The sequence below is a fragment of the Onychostruthus taczanowskii genome, unplaced genomic scaffold (genome assembly GCF_017590055.1).
Source record: "Onychostruthus taczanowskii isolate IOZ18803 unplaced genomic scaffold, ASM1759005v1 scaffold52, whole genome shotgun sequence".
Lineage (NCBI taxonomy): Eukaryota > Metazoa > Chordata > Aves > Passeriformes > Passeridae > Onychostruthus > Onychostruthus taczanowskii.
The window spans coordinates 4,015,104-4,030,130 of record NW_024502791.1 but is presented as its reverse complement, the minus strand read 5'-3'; the positions used below and the strand labels follow the sequence as shown (position 1 = coordinate 4,030,130).

Here is a 15,027-nt window from a genome sequence, read left to right as displayed (position 1 = left end):
TTTTTATTTCTCTCTTGCTGTCTGTTTCTGTTTTATGTTTTTGGTTTACTGCCACTGTGCTGGGATTTCCAGATTCAGAATCACTTTTCTTGTGGTTCCATTGGCTGCAATTGTATATTTAAATGTACACATCACTGAATAATTCTCTCTAGGACTGATGAACACTATATTCTCCTTTGACTCTGGGTAAATTCCTGACTCTGTTCTCTCTGTAGTGTCTGATAGTGAGCAAATGCATTTTTCAGGTACTTGTTCTCATGCATGGCCAGTTATTAGGAGATTGTACAGAGAAAGCTGTTTTTTTTGTTTTTTTTTTTTTTTTTTTTCTCCCAAGCATCTAAGTTCCATTTAATTAAGTTCCATAGGACAGCAAAGCACTTATATTGTATATATATTGTAAACATAAGCCATTAATTTCTGACCTTGCTGTTGGGAGCAGTGAGAATGGTGAATGATAATGAAAAGGATAATTGTATTCCAGCTGTAATACTTAGATTCCATTGTTTTTACAACAGATTGCATATGTCTTGGTTTCCATTCTGATGAAGTAAAAAGCCTTTTTAGACAAAAATATTGTGGACAGTCTCTTCTACTTTGACAGAAATAATTTTTTTGCTGTATATATAGTTAAAAATGTGTCATTTTCTTCCATTTAATTTAAATATGATATTTTAATAAACATATAGTGATTGAATAAATATGTATTTCAGTACTTAAATTATGTTTTGCAATTCATTAGATTCTAAAAAGTGCTCTGTTAGTGTAGTTCTCTTCCACTCAGGTCAAAGGCATCATTTCCTAAGCAAAAGTCTTAGTAGACTTACTTTGAAAACCCCTTTAGTAACTAATGTAAATGGCATCCATCATATGCTAATCTCCTGGTTGCTTTATTTATAGATTAAAAATTAGAACAGAAAAGAATTCTCTAACATGACCCTTAAATGCACATTTTTTTAAAAAAGATGAAGTACAAAATGCAACCCAAAATATTTTAAAGCAATCACAACCCTTTTTCCTTGAATGAAACCGTATTTTGCTCTTGTTTCTAATTTTATGCAATCTAAATATCAGTAGGTCTGTAGTATTATATTATACATAGATTTGTACGTGTGAGAGTGTGTGCATGTACACATACCCTCCCACCTCTCCAAATTTTGAGGAATGACAAATACTGGGGTGCTTTCTATTAGCAATTGGCTTTTGATACAGTTGTTTAGTGCAGAATAATCACTCTGCAGCAGTCTGGACGAGGAAAAAAAGCCTCCAACTTCCAGATTTAAGCACTGGGTTTGATGAAACAAGCTCTTTAGGAGGATTTGAGTTATCAAGGCTGGTGTGATTAGCACTGATGATCCTCTGACGAGTGTCACTGTCCCGTAATGTTCAGTGCTGTGCCCTACATCTCATCCTGCCTCGGCAGTGCAGAGCCCACGTGTGGTGCTAGGTCAGGGTGAGTGATGGCCCCAAGGGACCAGTGGCACCTGCCAAGTGGATGGCTGGGATGCTCCCTGTGCCACTGCCCTGCTGCCTGCTGGAGCTCTGCCATCTTCATGCCTAAGCTTGGCTTCTGTGGCAGGTGGCTATGTCTGCAAGGTATTTTTTGTTAGATAAAGTAGAGCCCAAACCAGCTGCCAGCTGCTGCTCTGCCCAGATTCTTCTTATCCTGAATCCGATGACCAAGCAGTGGGAGGGATCTCAGGATCTCAGCTCATTTACATTTTTAAGTCGAGGACTCAAGGTGAGACCTGGATCCAAGCTTTCAATGTTTCTAGCTTCCCACTTCAGGGAAACCTCATAACAGGTTAGCCAGGAGGATGAATGCACAGACCTGTGTTTGTGAGGTGTCCTCATCTTTGCTATTGCAAGGTTAATAACTATCTCTTGAGCAAGACAGTTCCAGATCTTCTATTGGCAACTTTTTTGTCTGCTAGCAGCTACTCTTAACCCAACGTGATGCAATGGCACAGCTCCACTAAAGGCAGACAGTCGGCTTCTGCAGCTGCCTGTGGTGCCGGGCTAGCCCAGTGCTCTGGGGACTCCTCATACAGCAGGACTAGGGAGATTTTTTTTTGTTTGTGTAAGTGTTTAGGTAAGTGTGTACCCTAACCAGAGTCTGTAAGAGTCTATGTAGGCCTTATGACAGGCTCCACCATCTTTTTTCCTTGACATATTCTGAGAGCAGTCGGACTGCAGGGTGCTGCTCTGTGGATGCCAGGCAGTCAGGGAGAGAGAAATGGCAATCGTTTCTCACAATGGCTTGTGAGAATTTTTAGGGAGATGTAGGAATGTGATAACTTGTTAGTATAAACAATCTGCAGGTGGTGTTTTTCCACCTTGTTTTCCTGTTTTTCTCAAGGACAGTGTGTGAGAAAGGTGTTTTTTATTAACTAGCCAATCAAGTGAAATGTATCATATTGGTCTATAAAAACCAAAGAATTTTTTGTAATAAACCCTTCTTTTCTCCTCTTGCATTTGGGTTGTTCATCTGTTCTTGTGTCATTCTTGGCTCAAGGGTGACACTGCTCTGCCCTGGTTCATCTTGTCCATCTTCCCTTGAAGATGCCCATTGTCTCTGCCTGCCCTGAGGCAGGAGCTGCTGGGGCCCAGTGAAAGCAGCCTGGGCTGTCCTGACTGACTTTGGAAACAGAGTGACAGCCAGATAGGGTGCTGCAGCCTGACTTGCACTGGAGATACAGACTGGTACAAACACCTTGAACAAACCTGGCAGTCTTGAGCATCACTGATGAAGTTACAGAATGGTCAAAATGTGTCTCATTTTCTGTTTAAACCACTTGTACCGCAGTAATTTTTGGAGTACATTCATTGAACAGGAGTGCCGTAAAATGACATGATAGTGGAATTGAGCTCAAATGTGCCGTACCTACACCACAGGAGGAACAACACTGTGGAATTAATAGAGTTTACTGACTTCAGTGATATTTTATCATGTATCCTTCTAATTAATCTGTATACAACATGTGAATTTTGAAGAGCTAGAAACTAAGCCTAAAATATCAATATATATATATAAAGAAAATCATAAGTGGTATCTTTTTTTAAAAATATGCAACTTCTGTGATTAATGGTTTGAAGAGCTAGAAACTAAGCCTAAAATATCAATATATATATAAAGAAAATCATAAATATTTTAAAAAATATGCAACTTCTGTGATTAATGTTTTTATTACATATTTAGGCTTTGTTGCTAGTAAGAAAAATGCTTTATTTTAAAACACTATTGTTTTTACAACACTGATGATACACTCAGTGTAGCACTGAGATGCAGCCTATATGTATTCATGTTTGATTTTGAATAGCATGTGTATATTGATCCAGTCTAATACTATGCATAAAAGGAAACTACATAAATACTGCATTGCATGTTAAAGGCCTTTCGTTTTGGTATGATAAGTACTTTTCCACTATTACCAGGAGGAGTAGGCATCATTAGCTCCCAACAATGCTAGTATTTTTCAATGTTTTATGTTTAACAAAGGAAGAGAAAAGGTTTCTGGATGTGATTCTGAATTTATGTTTCAGCTGTTGTAAATGCTCTTAACAGTGTGATTTTTCTTTATGCTGTGTGAAGCTTAGCTCTGTATCTCAGCTCTCTGTATAACCATTGCAACAGAGATTGAAGGTGAAATAATGATAATATGGTACTTGAAATAAAGTGCTTTTGCTAACAGACCAGTGAACATTATCCATTTATACAGAAATTGTGTTTTAACCTCTGCTGAGTTTACTCCACAGCCTGATGAAATAGTTTCTCGCTTGGGAAGGCAATGTGCCTGTCTAATCTTTAGGCTGGTCAGTGAGGAGAAGATTTCACTTTCTGTAGTTCAGAGTAGTGCTTTTGACATTGTCTTTGTGATCCAGGAACATGGTGTTAGATGGTATTAAGACCTACATCCAGTAAGTTGGAAAGTAGGATGGCATAATAAACAATGAGTCAATTGCCTTGTATTCTAAGAAATACTGAAATTATTTATTGTGATCTAACCATGACTTCTCATGACCTTGTTCTGACACTATGACTCAATGACACAATTTTATCCCCAGGAGAAGTGGATTATTAACTTTCTGTGGGCTGAAAAACTGGAGAAGAAATTAGGTTATTTGTGGTTGTTTATTTCATTCTCTTTCTGACACTTCTCTGCCTCCTGATTCTTCCTAGTGCCTGGAGCCCTGCAAAGAGTCCTGGGACCTGAAGAAAAACCATTGCCAAAGCTTCTGTGAGGTAGGTCAGCCCAAGGGCAGGCTTTCTCACTTTGTTCTAGCAGTCTCTTGAATTTAAATTATTAGCTTCAAGGAGACAGCTGAAAACCATGGTATTTTTGCAGTATTTGCCTTATTTTGAAAGGACACACGTTTAACAATGTAGCCATATTAATTTTGAGTTATAAAAAGGGTTTTTCTGGCCAAATGCTTTATCTCAACTTGTAAAGACTCGATCTAGTCACACTTACATAGCATCTCCCAGAAGGTGCCCTGACATCCCTCCTCTAAGATGCTATTTCTACCATTTGCGCTTCTATCATTTCTGAACATGTGTAAGAAAGGCAATCTTTGTTTAAAAGATAAAATGTTATTTGTGTGAAAAATCCTTGTGCAGGATAGCTAGAGCAGATGACTTTTCTGTATGTGAAATTCAGTCTGATTTATAAGAGAGTATAAAAGTTCTCCAGAAGTAACTGAAGTTCAGAAGACTAATTGCAAAATATGTAATTATTCAAGAACAAATGTTTTCTTGAAAACTTTTGAACCATCTGTCAGAATAATCTGTGAAGAAGCAAACCTGAATCAGTCAAACCAGAGCAAAGAAGGAGATTTTTTATTGGATTTGAAACATGGCTCTGAGTTGGTGAAAGTGATCTGTTTCAGTTCTTAAGTGGTTTTTAGTTCAAAATGGAAGTATCAGCTCAATAGAAATTTGCCTTACTATAAAAAAGGTTCAAATATATCCAAGTCTATGAAAGTGAGTTCTTAGGAAGATTTTAATCTTTTTCTATAAAAAAAATAGAAGTGACCTTACTTGATACACTGATCTTACTGCTACACTGATTTAACTCCTTCTCTTCACTGTGGACACTTTTTTCTGTTATAAGAGAATGTCCTATATTTAAATTATTTTAAGCATCATGAAGATGATTAGGAATAGCTGTAATTTCAACTAAACAGATGTTAGATGCAACAATGTGTTAATAGGGATTACTGAATTACTGATCTATGTAGTTACAACAGAAGACAAAATAAAGGTTTCTCATGAAAACCAAGCCTTGCAAGAGTTTTTTTTAAATCCAGATTATTTGCTACTTTCTCATATACAAAATTCTAGAGTACTGTAAAAAAGCAGTTTTAGTGGGTCTAATTTGTGTTGTTCTTGTATATCGCTCTTCACTCAGATTATATGTTTCCAGATATGGGTGAAAATTTGTATAAAATTGGTTTAAAAGGAAAACATTTGTAGAACACTGTTCTATTGTAGTTCAAAACAGTGAGTGAGCATCCTTCTTTGATTAGTGTTTTGTGGTTAAAGCTAAATTTAGAACTTCAAAGGCCCATAATGAGGAGCAGCACATTTAGCAGCTAACTGAAAAATGAGCTGTGAAATAGGGTGAGGAGGAGAAGCCTTGAGGACGTATTATGCCTCAGGGAGCTATAACATTTTTAATTAAGTAGCTGCAAATTTGTGATGTTTTAGGATTTGAAATTAGCTTCAAACACAAAAGCCCGGGACCATTTTCCTTCATCTCCGACTCATGCATACTCCATAGACATTGATTGAGTGAAAGGAGGCTGTTTTCCTGTGAGAGTGTTTTCAATCTTTTTGTATTTTGTAAAAAATCTGGAAGCAACAATTTAGCTTTGTGTTTCTCAAAGTTCCTGCTTCATGTGTTACTTCTTATCTACCAAGTGAGTGTATTACTGAATGTTAAAGGAAACCTTATGTGTGAAGGACAATTTATCTGATTGCTTGTTTTTGTTTTTGGGGGTTTTTTTCCCCTATAAATTTAGTCTCCTACTCATTTAGTTTTTTAACTTGTTAACCATGGCATCAGGTGCATTCCAGTGGGGGGAACAGCAGGAGTGCATGGCCAAGAGTCACCGGGGTCAGTGGGAGACATAGAGCCTGCTCATTTTTGCAGCATTTAGGCTGGCTAAAGCCTGTAACACCCAAATCCATGCCTGAAAGCTTGGTTCAAAATTCTGGACTGTCTTGTATGAAAAATGGGAGAGGTAATGTAGGGCTACATTCTTGGGCCGCAGTGACTTTAGAGAACAGTCTGTGAAACACCTGGGCCTTGTGATAGCCAAGTCTTCCTCATTTCGCCAGAAATATGAGAGGAGTAAAAACAAGAAAGTAAAACATTTAAATATGGAAGAAGTTTCAGAAGTTATGTGGCTAGTTGGATATAGAGAGTGGGTTGTAACTCCTGTGTAGACTTAGGAACCTGTAAATTAGATCTGTCAGGGTGGAAGGTTTTTTGGTGCTTTAGTATTGTGTGGGCCAGCTACAGACAATGCCAGTTACATGCTGCACTCATTCTGAGGGAATCAATTGAGCTGGTTCTGCACCAAACTAAACATAGAGGAGATGTAATTTCCATGGCACACACAATATCCTCCCAGGGTTGTAGAAGCTGTTTTAAATACTGTTTTAAGTGGACCTTGCAAACCTCTGAGTATTACATATGCTGTAAAATGTCTGTGCATTGAAGCATCTTCTGAAATATCTAGGACTAGATTTCTCAAGTAAGTAGAATTCACTTTGATCTTTAATCAATATATTTAAAGCTTTTTTAAATTTTTATTTTCTGCTGATCATTTTATCATAAATGCAGTTCCAGTTCCATGAAGAATTATACAATTGCTAATATGCTGGCAAGAACATAAAGAAGCTGCAAAATCTTCTCTTAGCCAATTTAGTTCAAACAGTATAATGAAAGAAGATTTCTCTTATTTATCTAGAATGACATTACATCAGATATTGTGGGGAAAGTGTTGTAAAGTACGGAGGAAAGAATGTGGGGTAGTCCAAAAACAGCAGACTGTCTGACCATTGCTTCCCCTTTGTTTTGGGAGCGTTTTTAATCTGTCATTGAGCAACTTTATAGCCAGTCAATGTGAGGAAAACAAGGGAAAGCTGGCAGATATAAACAACATTGTTCCATTAAATATGGTGGTCTTACTTGAGGGAATTCATCATTCTGTACTTGGAATGCTTTTTCAGAAGTGGCTTGAATATATAAATATTCAGGGATAGTCTTGCAAAAGCTGGAAATCTGAATAATCCTTTAGGAGGTCTTGGAAAATTTATAACATTTTTTCTTTGATGGGGTTTGGTTGGGTTTTTTTTAGCTTTGTTGGTTTTTTGTTTTTTTTTTTTTTTTTTTTTTTTTGTTTTGATTGTTCCTGTTGAAAACATACCCTTCTTCTGTTTTCCTTTTAGCCTCTTTTTCCCAAGAAGAATTATGAATGCCTAACTAGCTGTGAATTCCTTAAGTACATCCTGTCTGTGAAGCAAGGGGACTGCCCAGCACCTGAGAAGGCCAGTGGTTTTGCAGCTGCCTGTGTTGAAAGCTGTGAAGCTGATATTGAATGTTCTGGAGTGAAGAAATGCTGTTCCAATGGATGTGGTCACACGTGCCAAATTCCAAAAAATCTGTATAAAGGTAGAGATTATTAATATGTACCATTACTGGGCTATGACTTCACTGTCATAGTGAAGTCTCTTAGTAAACCAGGGCTTCCATTTGCTGGGAGTTTGTATGGATGGAAAGAAAAAGGAGAGGTACCTGTAGAGATGTGGCTGCACAGTGAAAGGGCAGAAAACCAGAGAGAAATGCTGCTTAAATTTATGATTTGTTTTCCCCCTTGTGAAGCCCATGTCTGGAAATCTGTGGAATGCAAATTTGTGGCTGTTATGAGTCATCTAAAGTAGATCAAACTTTGCCAATTTAGGTGAAATCTCACGTAATTTGATGTGGATGAGAGAGAATGCAGCAGCAACATACTAATCAGAAAAAACTTTTATGTCTACAAGCCAAGCAGATGGGACTAACAAGTAGGAGCTGTGAAATAATCTGGTAAAAGAAAAATCAACACAGAACAACGTAGTGAAATATTATAATATCTCCATACAGATATATATTAATTTATTATCTGAATCTATGGCAATCTTATTCAAAAATTTTTAATTGACTTGAGTCCTGAGATTCTGTGAATAAACCTTTTCTTTGACATCCTTTGAAAAGAACATATAAGCAAAGAAATTTTTTTGCTTAGACAAATTCCAGATTTTAATTTACTGGAATTTAAAAAAGCTTTATACACGGAAATATTTGAAAAATGCTCTAATGCAGAAAAAGTAGCATTTGTGAAAAGAATATTATTTTACCACATGGTTGGTGTTTTTGAACAAGAATAAATTCTTCCTATGTTAGTGATAAAAAAATAAATATTATTCAGTTATTCACTTATTAATCAGATAGTGTGGGCTCTCTGTGGGAGCCTAATCAGCAGAACCCTGGTCTAAGCTCCAGGCTTAGGTTTGAATCCATGCTTATTTCCAAATGTGGGTAGAAACATGAGAAAATAGGTAAGGAGGATTGTGAATTTATTTTTAAGTTCATTATTTTAACTAAAATGTTAATAAATCTTTTTCAGTGTGTTCAGAAGGGAAACTCTCTTGTTTGCAGGATGCTTTAGAGCAGCCCCATTAAAACTATAAGGAATTAGTATACACCAGCACATAGCACCTTTCAAAATGAAAGTTATTAAAATGGATCACTTACTTATTTCTTTTGTCTTATTGAGACAAATGACCAGAGTGGTAAACAGGCATTCATGTTGTGTGTGTAATGATTTACACGTTCAAGCTCCATGCCACAACTGCAAAGCATTCCAGTAAATATATTAACTGGAAAAGGTAAAAACAAACAAACAAATAAAATAGGATTAAATGCTCCTGGAACTGACACAGCATATGACAGGATATGATACATTCTGTAACCACACACTGGAAGGTCTCCTCTCTTTGGCCTGATTAAATGGGAGCAGAGGTAACCTTCCCTAACATCTTATCACCGATCTGCAGGAGGTGCTGGCTTGTAAGAGCATATATGTCTTGCAGAGGAAGGGCAGGCTCAATACCCTACTGCCTTCTCAGCTGATGAATTCAGCTAATTAGCCTCTTCAACCTGTCTTTCTGCAACAAAAGACAAATAGAAGTGGAGCAGGCTTGCTATTCATTTCCTCCAGGGGTAAATGACCTTCCTGTCACTAAGGAAGAGCAAACTCTGCAAGCATGACTAAGATCTAGTGAATAAGTTCAGTACTTGTTCTTATCATTTTGACAGCACTCACAGCTTGAAAATGAACTCAGATTGAATCTAAGAGTCTGCAGAAGTTTCTATAGTTTTACTGTTGATCAAGTGCTGGAGATTAGTTACAACAGTAGACGTAAAATCCCCATCTGATTTGCTGAATTACCAAATTAAATTTACCTTCTAGTACTGTGTGCTAAATTCTAAAAAAATGTCAGTGTAAGTACACTGCCACCAAAGACATATTACAAATGGTTTTGGATTAACCTAGCAAGTACATTTGCATCTCTGTTGGGAGTATTACTATTTGGTTATGTAGTCTTTGCGTATTTATATCCCTTTAGTGGAGATATCAAATGTTCTCTCCTACTCTTCTATCACTGGACTCATCCCGCTTCTTTATACTGTCTCATCTAGTGAAGGACTTGAGAAAGTGTCTCTGCAAATCTGTGTTAAAAAAGGTAAATTGTGAAGGGAAGATTTGGATGATCAAAGGGTCTGATGGTGTTGCAAGACTATAGTAGGATAACTGGGGTCAGATGGTCACCCACAGTTTAATGACACTTTCCATGCTTAAAGAAAAATAGTTTTGTATTATAAACATAGTGTACAGTTTTAAAAGTGTCCACCTCTGAGTCCTTGCAGAACTGTGTTTACAGTTATGTTGATGCCATGGATTTACCCTTTACAAGGCCCTCCAATGGAAGCATTTTGAATTCTAGGGGAACCAATGTTTAAGATACAGGTTTTCATGACAGACCAATGTTCAGCTACTTTTCATGACACAGAGATGCATGTGGTGTTTGAAAGACATCTTTAGAACCATTTTTCCTGGACTCTGCTATTGCACACATACAGTGATCAGTGATTTGAATTCTTTGGTTAAGCACTGCAGACTTTGGACTAATGCAGACTTTGGGGCACCGCAGACTGAGGACTAATTTGTTCCAGCACGAAAAAAGGGGCTGACCATTTACATAATAAAAGGCACATTGGAGAGTAATTGGATCTTCACATCTGGATATTAAACTGATGGTGCTGGTTCCACAGAAGTATTTTAAAGTGCACTTGTGCTGTGCTCTCATTGTTTGTGCTGCCACGCTCCATCTGCATGCGATTACGTAACACCGAGATACTTGCAATCAAGTGAATCCAACTGCCCCTAATGCAAAGCAGATGGAAGTTTTCTGAACATGCAAATTGTAGGATTATTGTGTATCATAACTAAAGAAGGATTTGCAAATGTGGAAATCTGAAATCATGTTCATTATGTTAGACTAAGACTTTAGGCTATTGAAGGATTTCCAGGATCTAAACTGCTGTGATAGCCACATTTAGGTACTGTATTTTTTTTCAGGTGGATTTTAGGTTTCTTGAAGATCTACAAGATTATTTTATTTTATGTTTAGTTACTTGTATACTCAGATTTATAAGAACACACCTTAAAATGTAAAAGTGATTTGTTCACCTGAGAAAATTTTGGTACTAATTCATCAGTGGCGGACTGAGTAGGAAACAATTTCTCTAACCAATACATACAGCTGTCCTTATGTGGACACTCATTGAAACAACAAAATAACTAAAGTGCATATGATAACTTGCTAAGAAGGTTTATATGTCAACACAGAGATCTTATTTGTAACATACCCTCAAGTGACAAAATGCTGCACACTCAAATATAAATATTCCTAACGTCTGTCTAGAGAAATGTATCTTGATTTGTTGATTTAATCAAAATATGTCTAATTTGAAGAGTTGTTTTTTTCCTTCAAGCTACTGCAAGAGTTTTCAAAAAGGTGATATTACTGTCAGTATAAGAATATAAATAACCATCTTTTGGTGTCACTGTGTAATGAGAAATTGCAGTAATATTTTAGAAATATATCTTTTTTTCTGAAATGCAAGAATTTGACAATGTATATAACATATCTATTCCAAGTTGTTTTGGAATTACCTTTTCTAGCTCTTTAGGGAAGAATGGAGAGTGACACATCATGCAGTACAGCTGCAGCATGTGAGTCAATAAGATCATGCAGCCATGGAGAAGCAAACAGCTTTCTTAAGTACACCAGACTAATGTAAGATGTATGAAATAATCACACTTCACTGGTCTGCACTGCTAAGAGCTTTAACACAGTCTGCATCTAGTTTTAGGCTTGACTCTGGAGAAGGGCTTTTGGGCAACTGGAGAGTCTCCAGAGGCAACTGCAAGAATGAACAGGGGTCTGGGAATACCAATTTTAAAGGGAAATGGAGTGCACTGTGGTTATTAGACTGAAGAAGAAAACATTCAGAAGCATGATAACAGTCTTGTGGTACATGATAATCTTCTCCACAGATAAAAGAAAGAATCTGTTCCCCATGATCCACAAACATCTTGGACCAGTATTGACTTTATGATGCAGCTGAGGCAACTAAACAAGGCAGTGAGAAAGCTTTCTTGTAGAAAGGATGGAGAAGTAGTGAAATAGACTACTATGTGGTGCTATGGATATTTTCTTACTAGATGTGTTTAAGGATAAATTGGGTGAAAAACTGAACAACAGGTGTAGCTGATTCTGCTTGGGATCAAAGGGATCTTTCTCCGAGTTGTATTGGGCAAGTGATCTCTGTAAAGTCAGTTTTAGCTTTTAAGTTTCACATCCTTCAGTTTTTTAATGAAATAAATAATTTTGAAGATTTTTTTAAAAACAAATTTTAATGTTAACAGAGATGGGTTAGCTAGGAACAGTTCTGAAACTTCCATGCTTATCATTCCTCCCTTTTTGGCATTTTCTCTGAGAAGCAGGCTTTTTTTTTTTTTTTCAATTATTTTTTATACAGCTTTATCTACAAATGGCTTAAGCATATCTTGAAAATTACTCATATATTTTTATCTGTGTGTTCCTGCTACAGGTGTTCCACTGAAACCCCGGAAAGAATTAAAATTCATAGAACATCAGTCTGGAGACCTGGAGGTGAAGTGGTCTTCAAAATTCAATATTTCCATTGAGCCTGTGATCTATGTTGTTCAGAGGAGGTGGAATCAAGGAATCCATCCAAGTGAGGATGATGCTACGAACTGGCAAACTGTGGCACAGGTCAGTTCTTTGTAAGCAGTATGGATCCACTCTCAGAATGTCACAAATCTCTTGAAAAATGTAAAATTAGAGACCAAAATCCATCCAAGAAAGCACATTAGAGACATAGTCCTTCTGAGTTTAGTAGGACTCATTGCACAGTGTCCAAGGCATGGCTTGATTCTTGCCAAAAGTTAAAAAATCCAGCTGGTGAAAAGGCTATTTATCTTTAAAAAACCCAAAAAAACTAGAAAAACAAAAAGCAAAACAAAAAGAAAACAGAGTGAAAAACATACTAAAACCTTTATTCTTTGTAAAGTTGTTTTTCTCAGGTGTGATCCTCCCAGTTCAGAAAAGTCTGTGATGTCATGCTCTTATCACTCAGTGCAATCCAGACTGAAAATGTAAGATTCATGAGCAAATGTTTCTAAATGAGAAGCAGCCAACAGAGCATAAATTTTCACTTAGTTCCTTCCCAGTTTCAATCTGTTTTTTACCATGCTGACAGTCCACCTGGATGGCAGAGTTCCAATCATTTATCTTACTGCTTCACCTTTATCCCTGCTGACAAGAAAAATAAAATGCTGATTTTGAAAAGATCTGCAAAACATCATTATAGCTAGGGAAAAAAAGGAAAGAGAGACTAAGTAGAACCATCCACAAAATAGGGTAAGGGATTTAAATTCTGTGACAATTTGTGTTCATTCTCAATTCAGATTGTGTTGGAAAATGTTATCTTACAAAAACATGAAGCTTGTGAGACAGAACACTCAGTAGTGAATTTCTTAGCTTCAGCATGGTGCTAGAGGGAGCTGTCACTATGTTGTAGTCTTGTTCAGAAAAAGCCCCCTGCAGCAGACCCTGGCAGGAAACCTTGCTTGTGCAAGCTCATGAGAGTATGTGCAAAGCTGATCAAGTCACAGTGGTTTATGATCTCTCAGTTGAGGTGCAGGTCTTGAACCTGCATTCTCCATTCCAGGAAACAGCCTCCTGCCTTTGTTGCAAGGAAAATACCAAGTAGCAAAAAATGTGCCAGATCTGAATTACTCCTCTCTGTTACTGAACCATGGGTATGTGATCGACTGTAGAAGCTCAGCTGTTGTGGCTGGTGAATCCAGGCTGCAAAGGGAGCACAGTGCTCTGCTATTTCACATCCCAGGAACAGACCTCATGCACATTTCTGGGAACATGCGCTATAGATGCTCCACAGTAGCTGAACATACATGAACCCCTGCCTTGCAGTGGATCTGCAGGAGAGTGTTTCAGAGTGTTTGAGAAACATGTTCCTGTGCTAGAGCAATAAGAAGCCTGACAGCTGCCTTTCCTGGGATCCGGTGAATGCAGGCAGAAGGGGCTGAGTTAATCACTGTGGCAGGAGAAGCCTCCTCTGACTGACATCTTTCTGACAACTTCACTGTCCCTTCTGCATCACAGGAGACATGAGTTTGATTGTGTGGTGGACCCCACTGGGAATGTCAGTTTGGTGTACCCCACTGGGAATGTCAGTTCAAGGCACACTTCAGGAGCCTGACTGCCTTTGTGAACTGTGTGTACCTTATGGGACATGCAGGCTGGGCACCCTTGGGGGGGTGCTAGTAATCAGAATTTGTGTCTTTATAGAGTAGTGTACCTCCATGGTGTTTGTAGTTTTAGACATCCCACCAGGCAATCAGATTTGTTTGTCTGAATGTGATAGAATTTATTTTGTAATATCAGCAGCAAGGATGGATATCCAGTTTGACTACAGTGATTGTGTGCACAGCCTCCAGGCTTTCCTTGTCTGTGTAACTGAGATTTTTTTTTTCTTGTATGGTTCCAAAACATTGAAGTATGAGCCCTTACTTACAGGCAAAGGCTGAGAAGAGCTCAGCTCAGCCATTTAGCTGAGAATTCCTAGAGTATCTCAGTCCAGGGGAGATGATTCTGGCTTATGCTTTACTCTGCTACTGAAGGTAGAGACCGTGTAAAGAGTAATCAAAGATCAAAAAAGCTGTGGGTGAGGATCTGAATTTCTCTATGCTTATACCCATATATAGCATAAACAAAGTTACTGTTTGCATCTTCTTGTAAGAAATTTCATAATATTTCATCAGAGTTACTCATCTAATATTTTTTTTGTCTGTCCAAGAACAAATGTGGTTATAATTTTCAATAACTTTAAGGGATTTAAGTTAAAAAAAAAAACCACAACAACTTGCTGTATGCTATTGCCCTTAGAGGAGCTAACTTGCAAGTAATTTCTCATGTCTGACACAAATTTTTAATTTGTATTGAAAGAATAATTTTGAAAAAGTTTGTTTATTATTGTGCCATGTTTGTTGTGTCATCTTTATGTTTTCTTTTTAAGGAAGAAGGCTCAATCTATTAGTATACTATTTTGCTCTGCAATTTTATATGGAAAGAAAGCACATTGAAAACAATTTTAGTTATTTTTCACTTCTGGAGGAAGGGACTTTAATGTAGTTTTTTTACTGTGTATTTTGGAGAAAACTTGATATGATTAACCATTTGACTAATTTACATTGGTTAATATAAAAACTATGGTAACTAAGATGCTAGTTGGCCAAGCTGGCTGTGATGTATAGTGTCCTAAGTGTTATGTGACATTTCCTACAGTACTGTAATTTAAGATTTAGTCA

The 15,027-nt window shown here is 37.3% G+C and overlaps 1 protein-coding gene across 1 annotated transcript in view; it reads left to right on the top strand.

Annotated features, from left to right (window-relative positions):
• The window catches only part of ANOS1 (anosmin 1), a 126,868-nt gene that overhangs the window by 65,583 nt on the left and 46,258 nt on the right, over nt 1-15,027 (top strand). Inside the window, exons 3-5 of the mRNA XM_041416523.1 lie at nt 4,178-4,240; nt 7,454-7,676; nt 12,225-12,409. Coding sequence (XP_041272457.1) covers nt 4,178-4,240; nt 7,454-7,676; nt 12,225-12,409 — 471 coding nt within the window. The remainder of the gene's footprint in view (nt 1-4,177; nt 4,241-7,453; nt 7,677-12,224; nt 12,410-15,027) is intronic.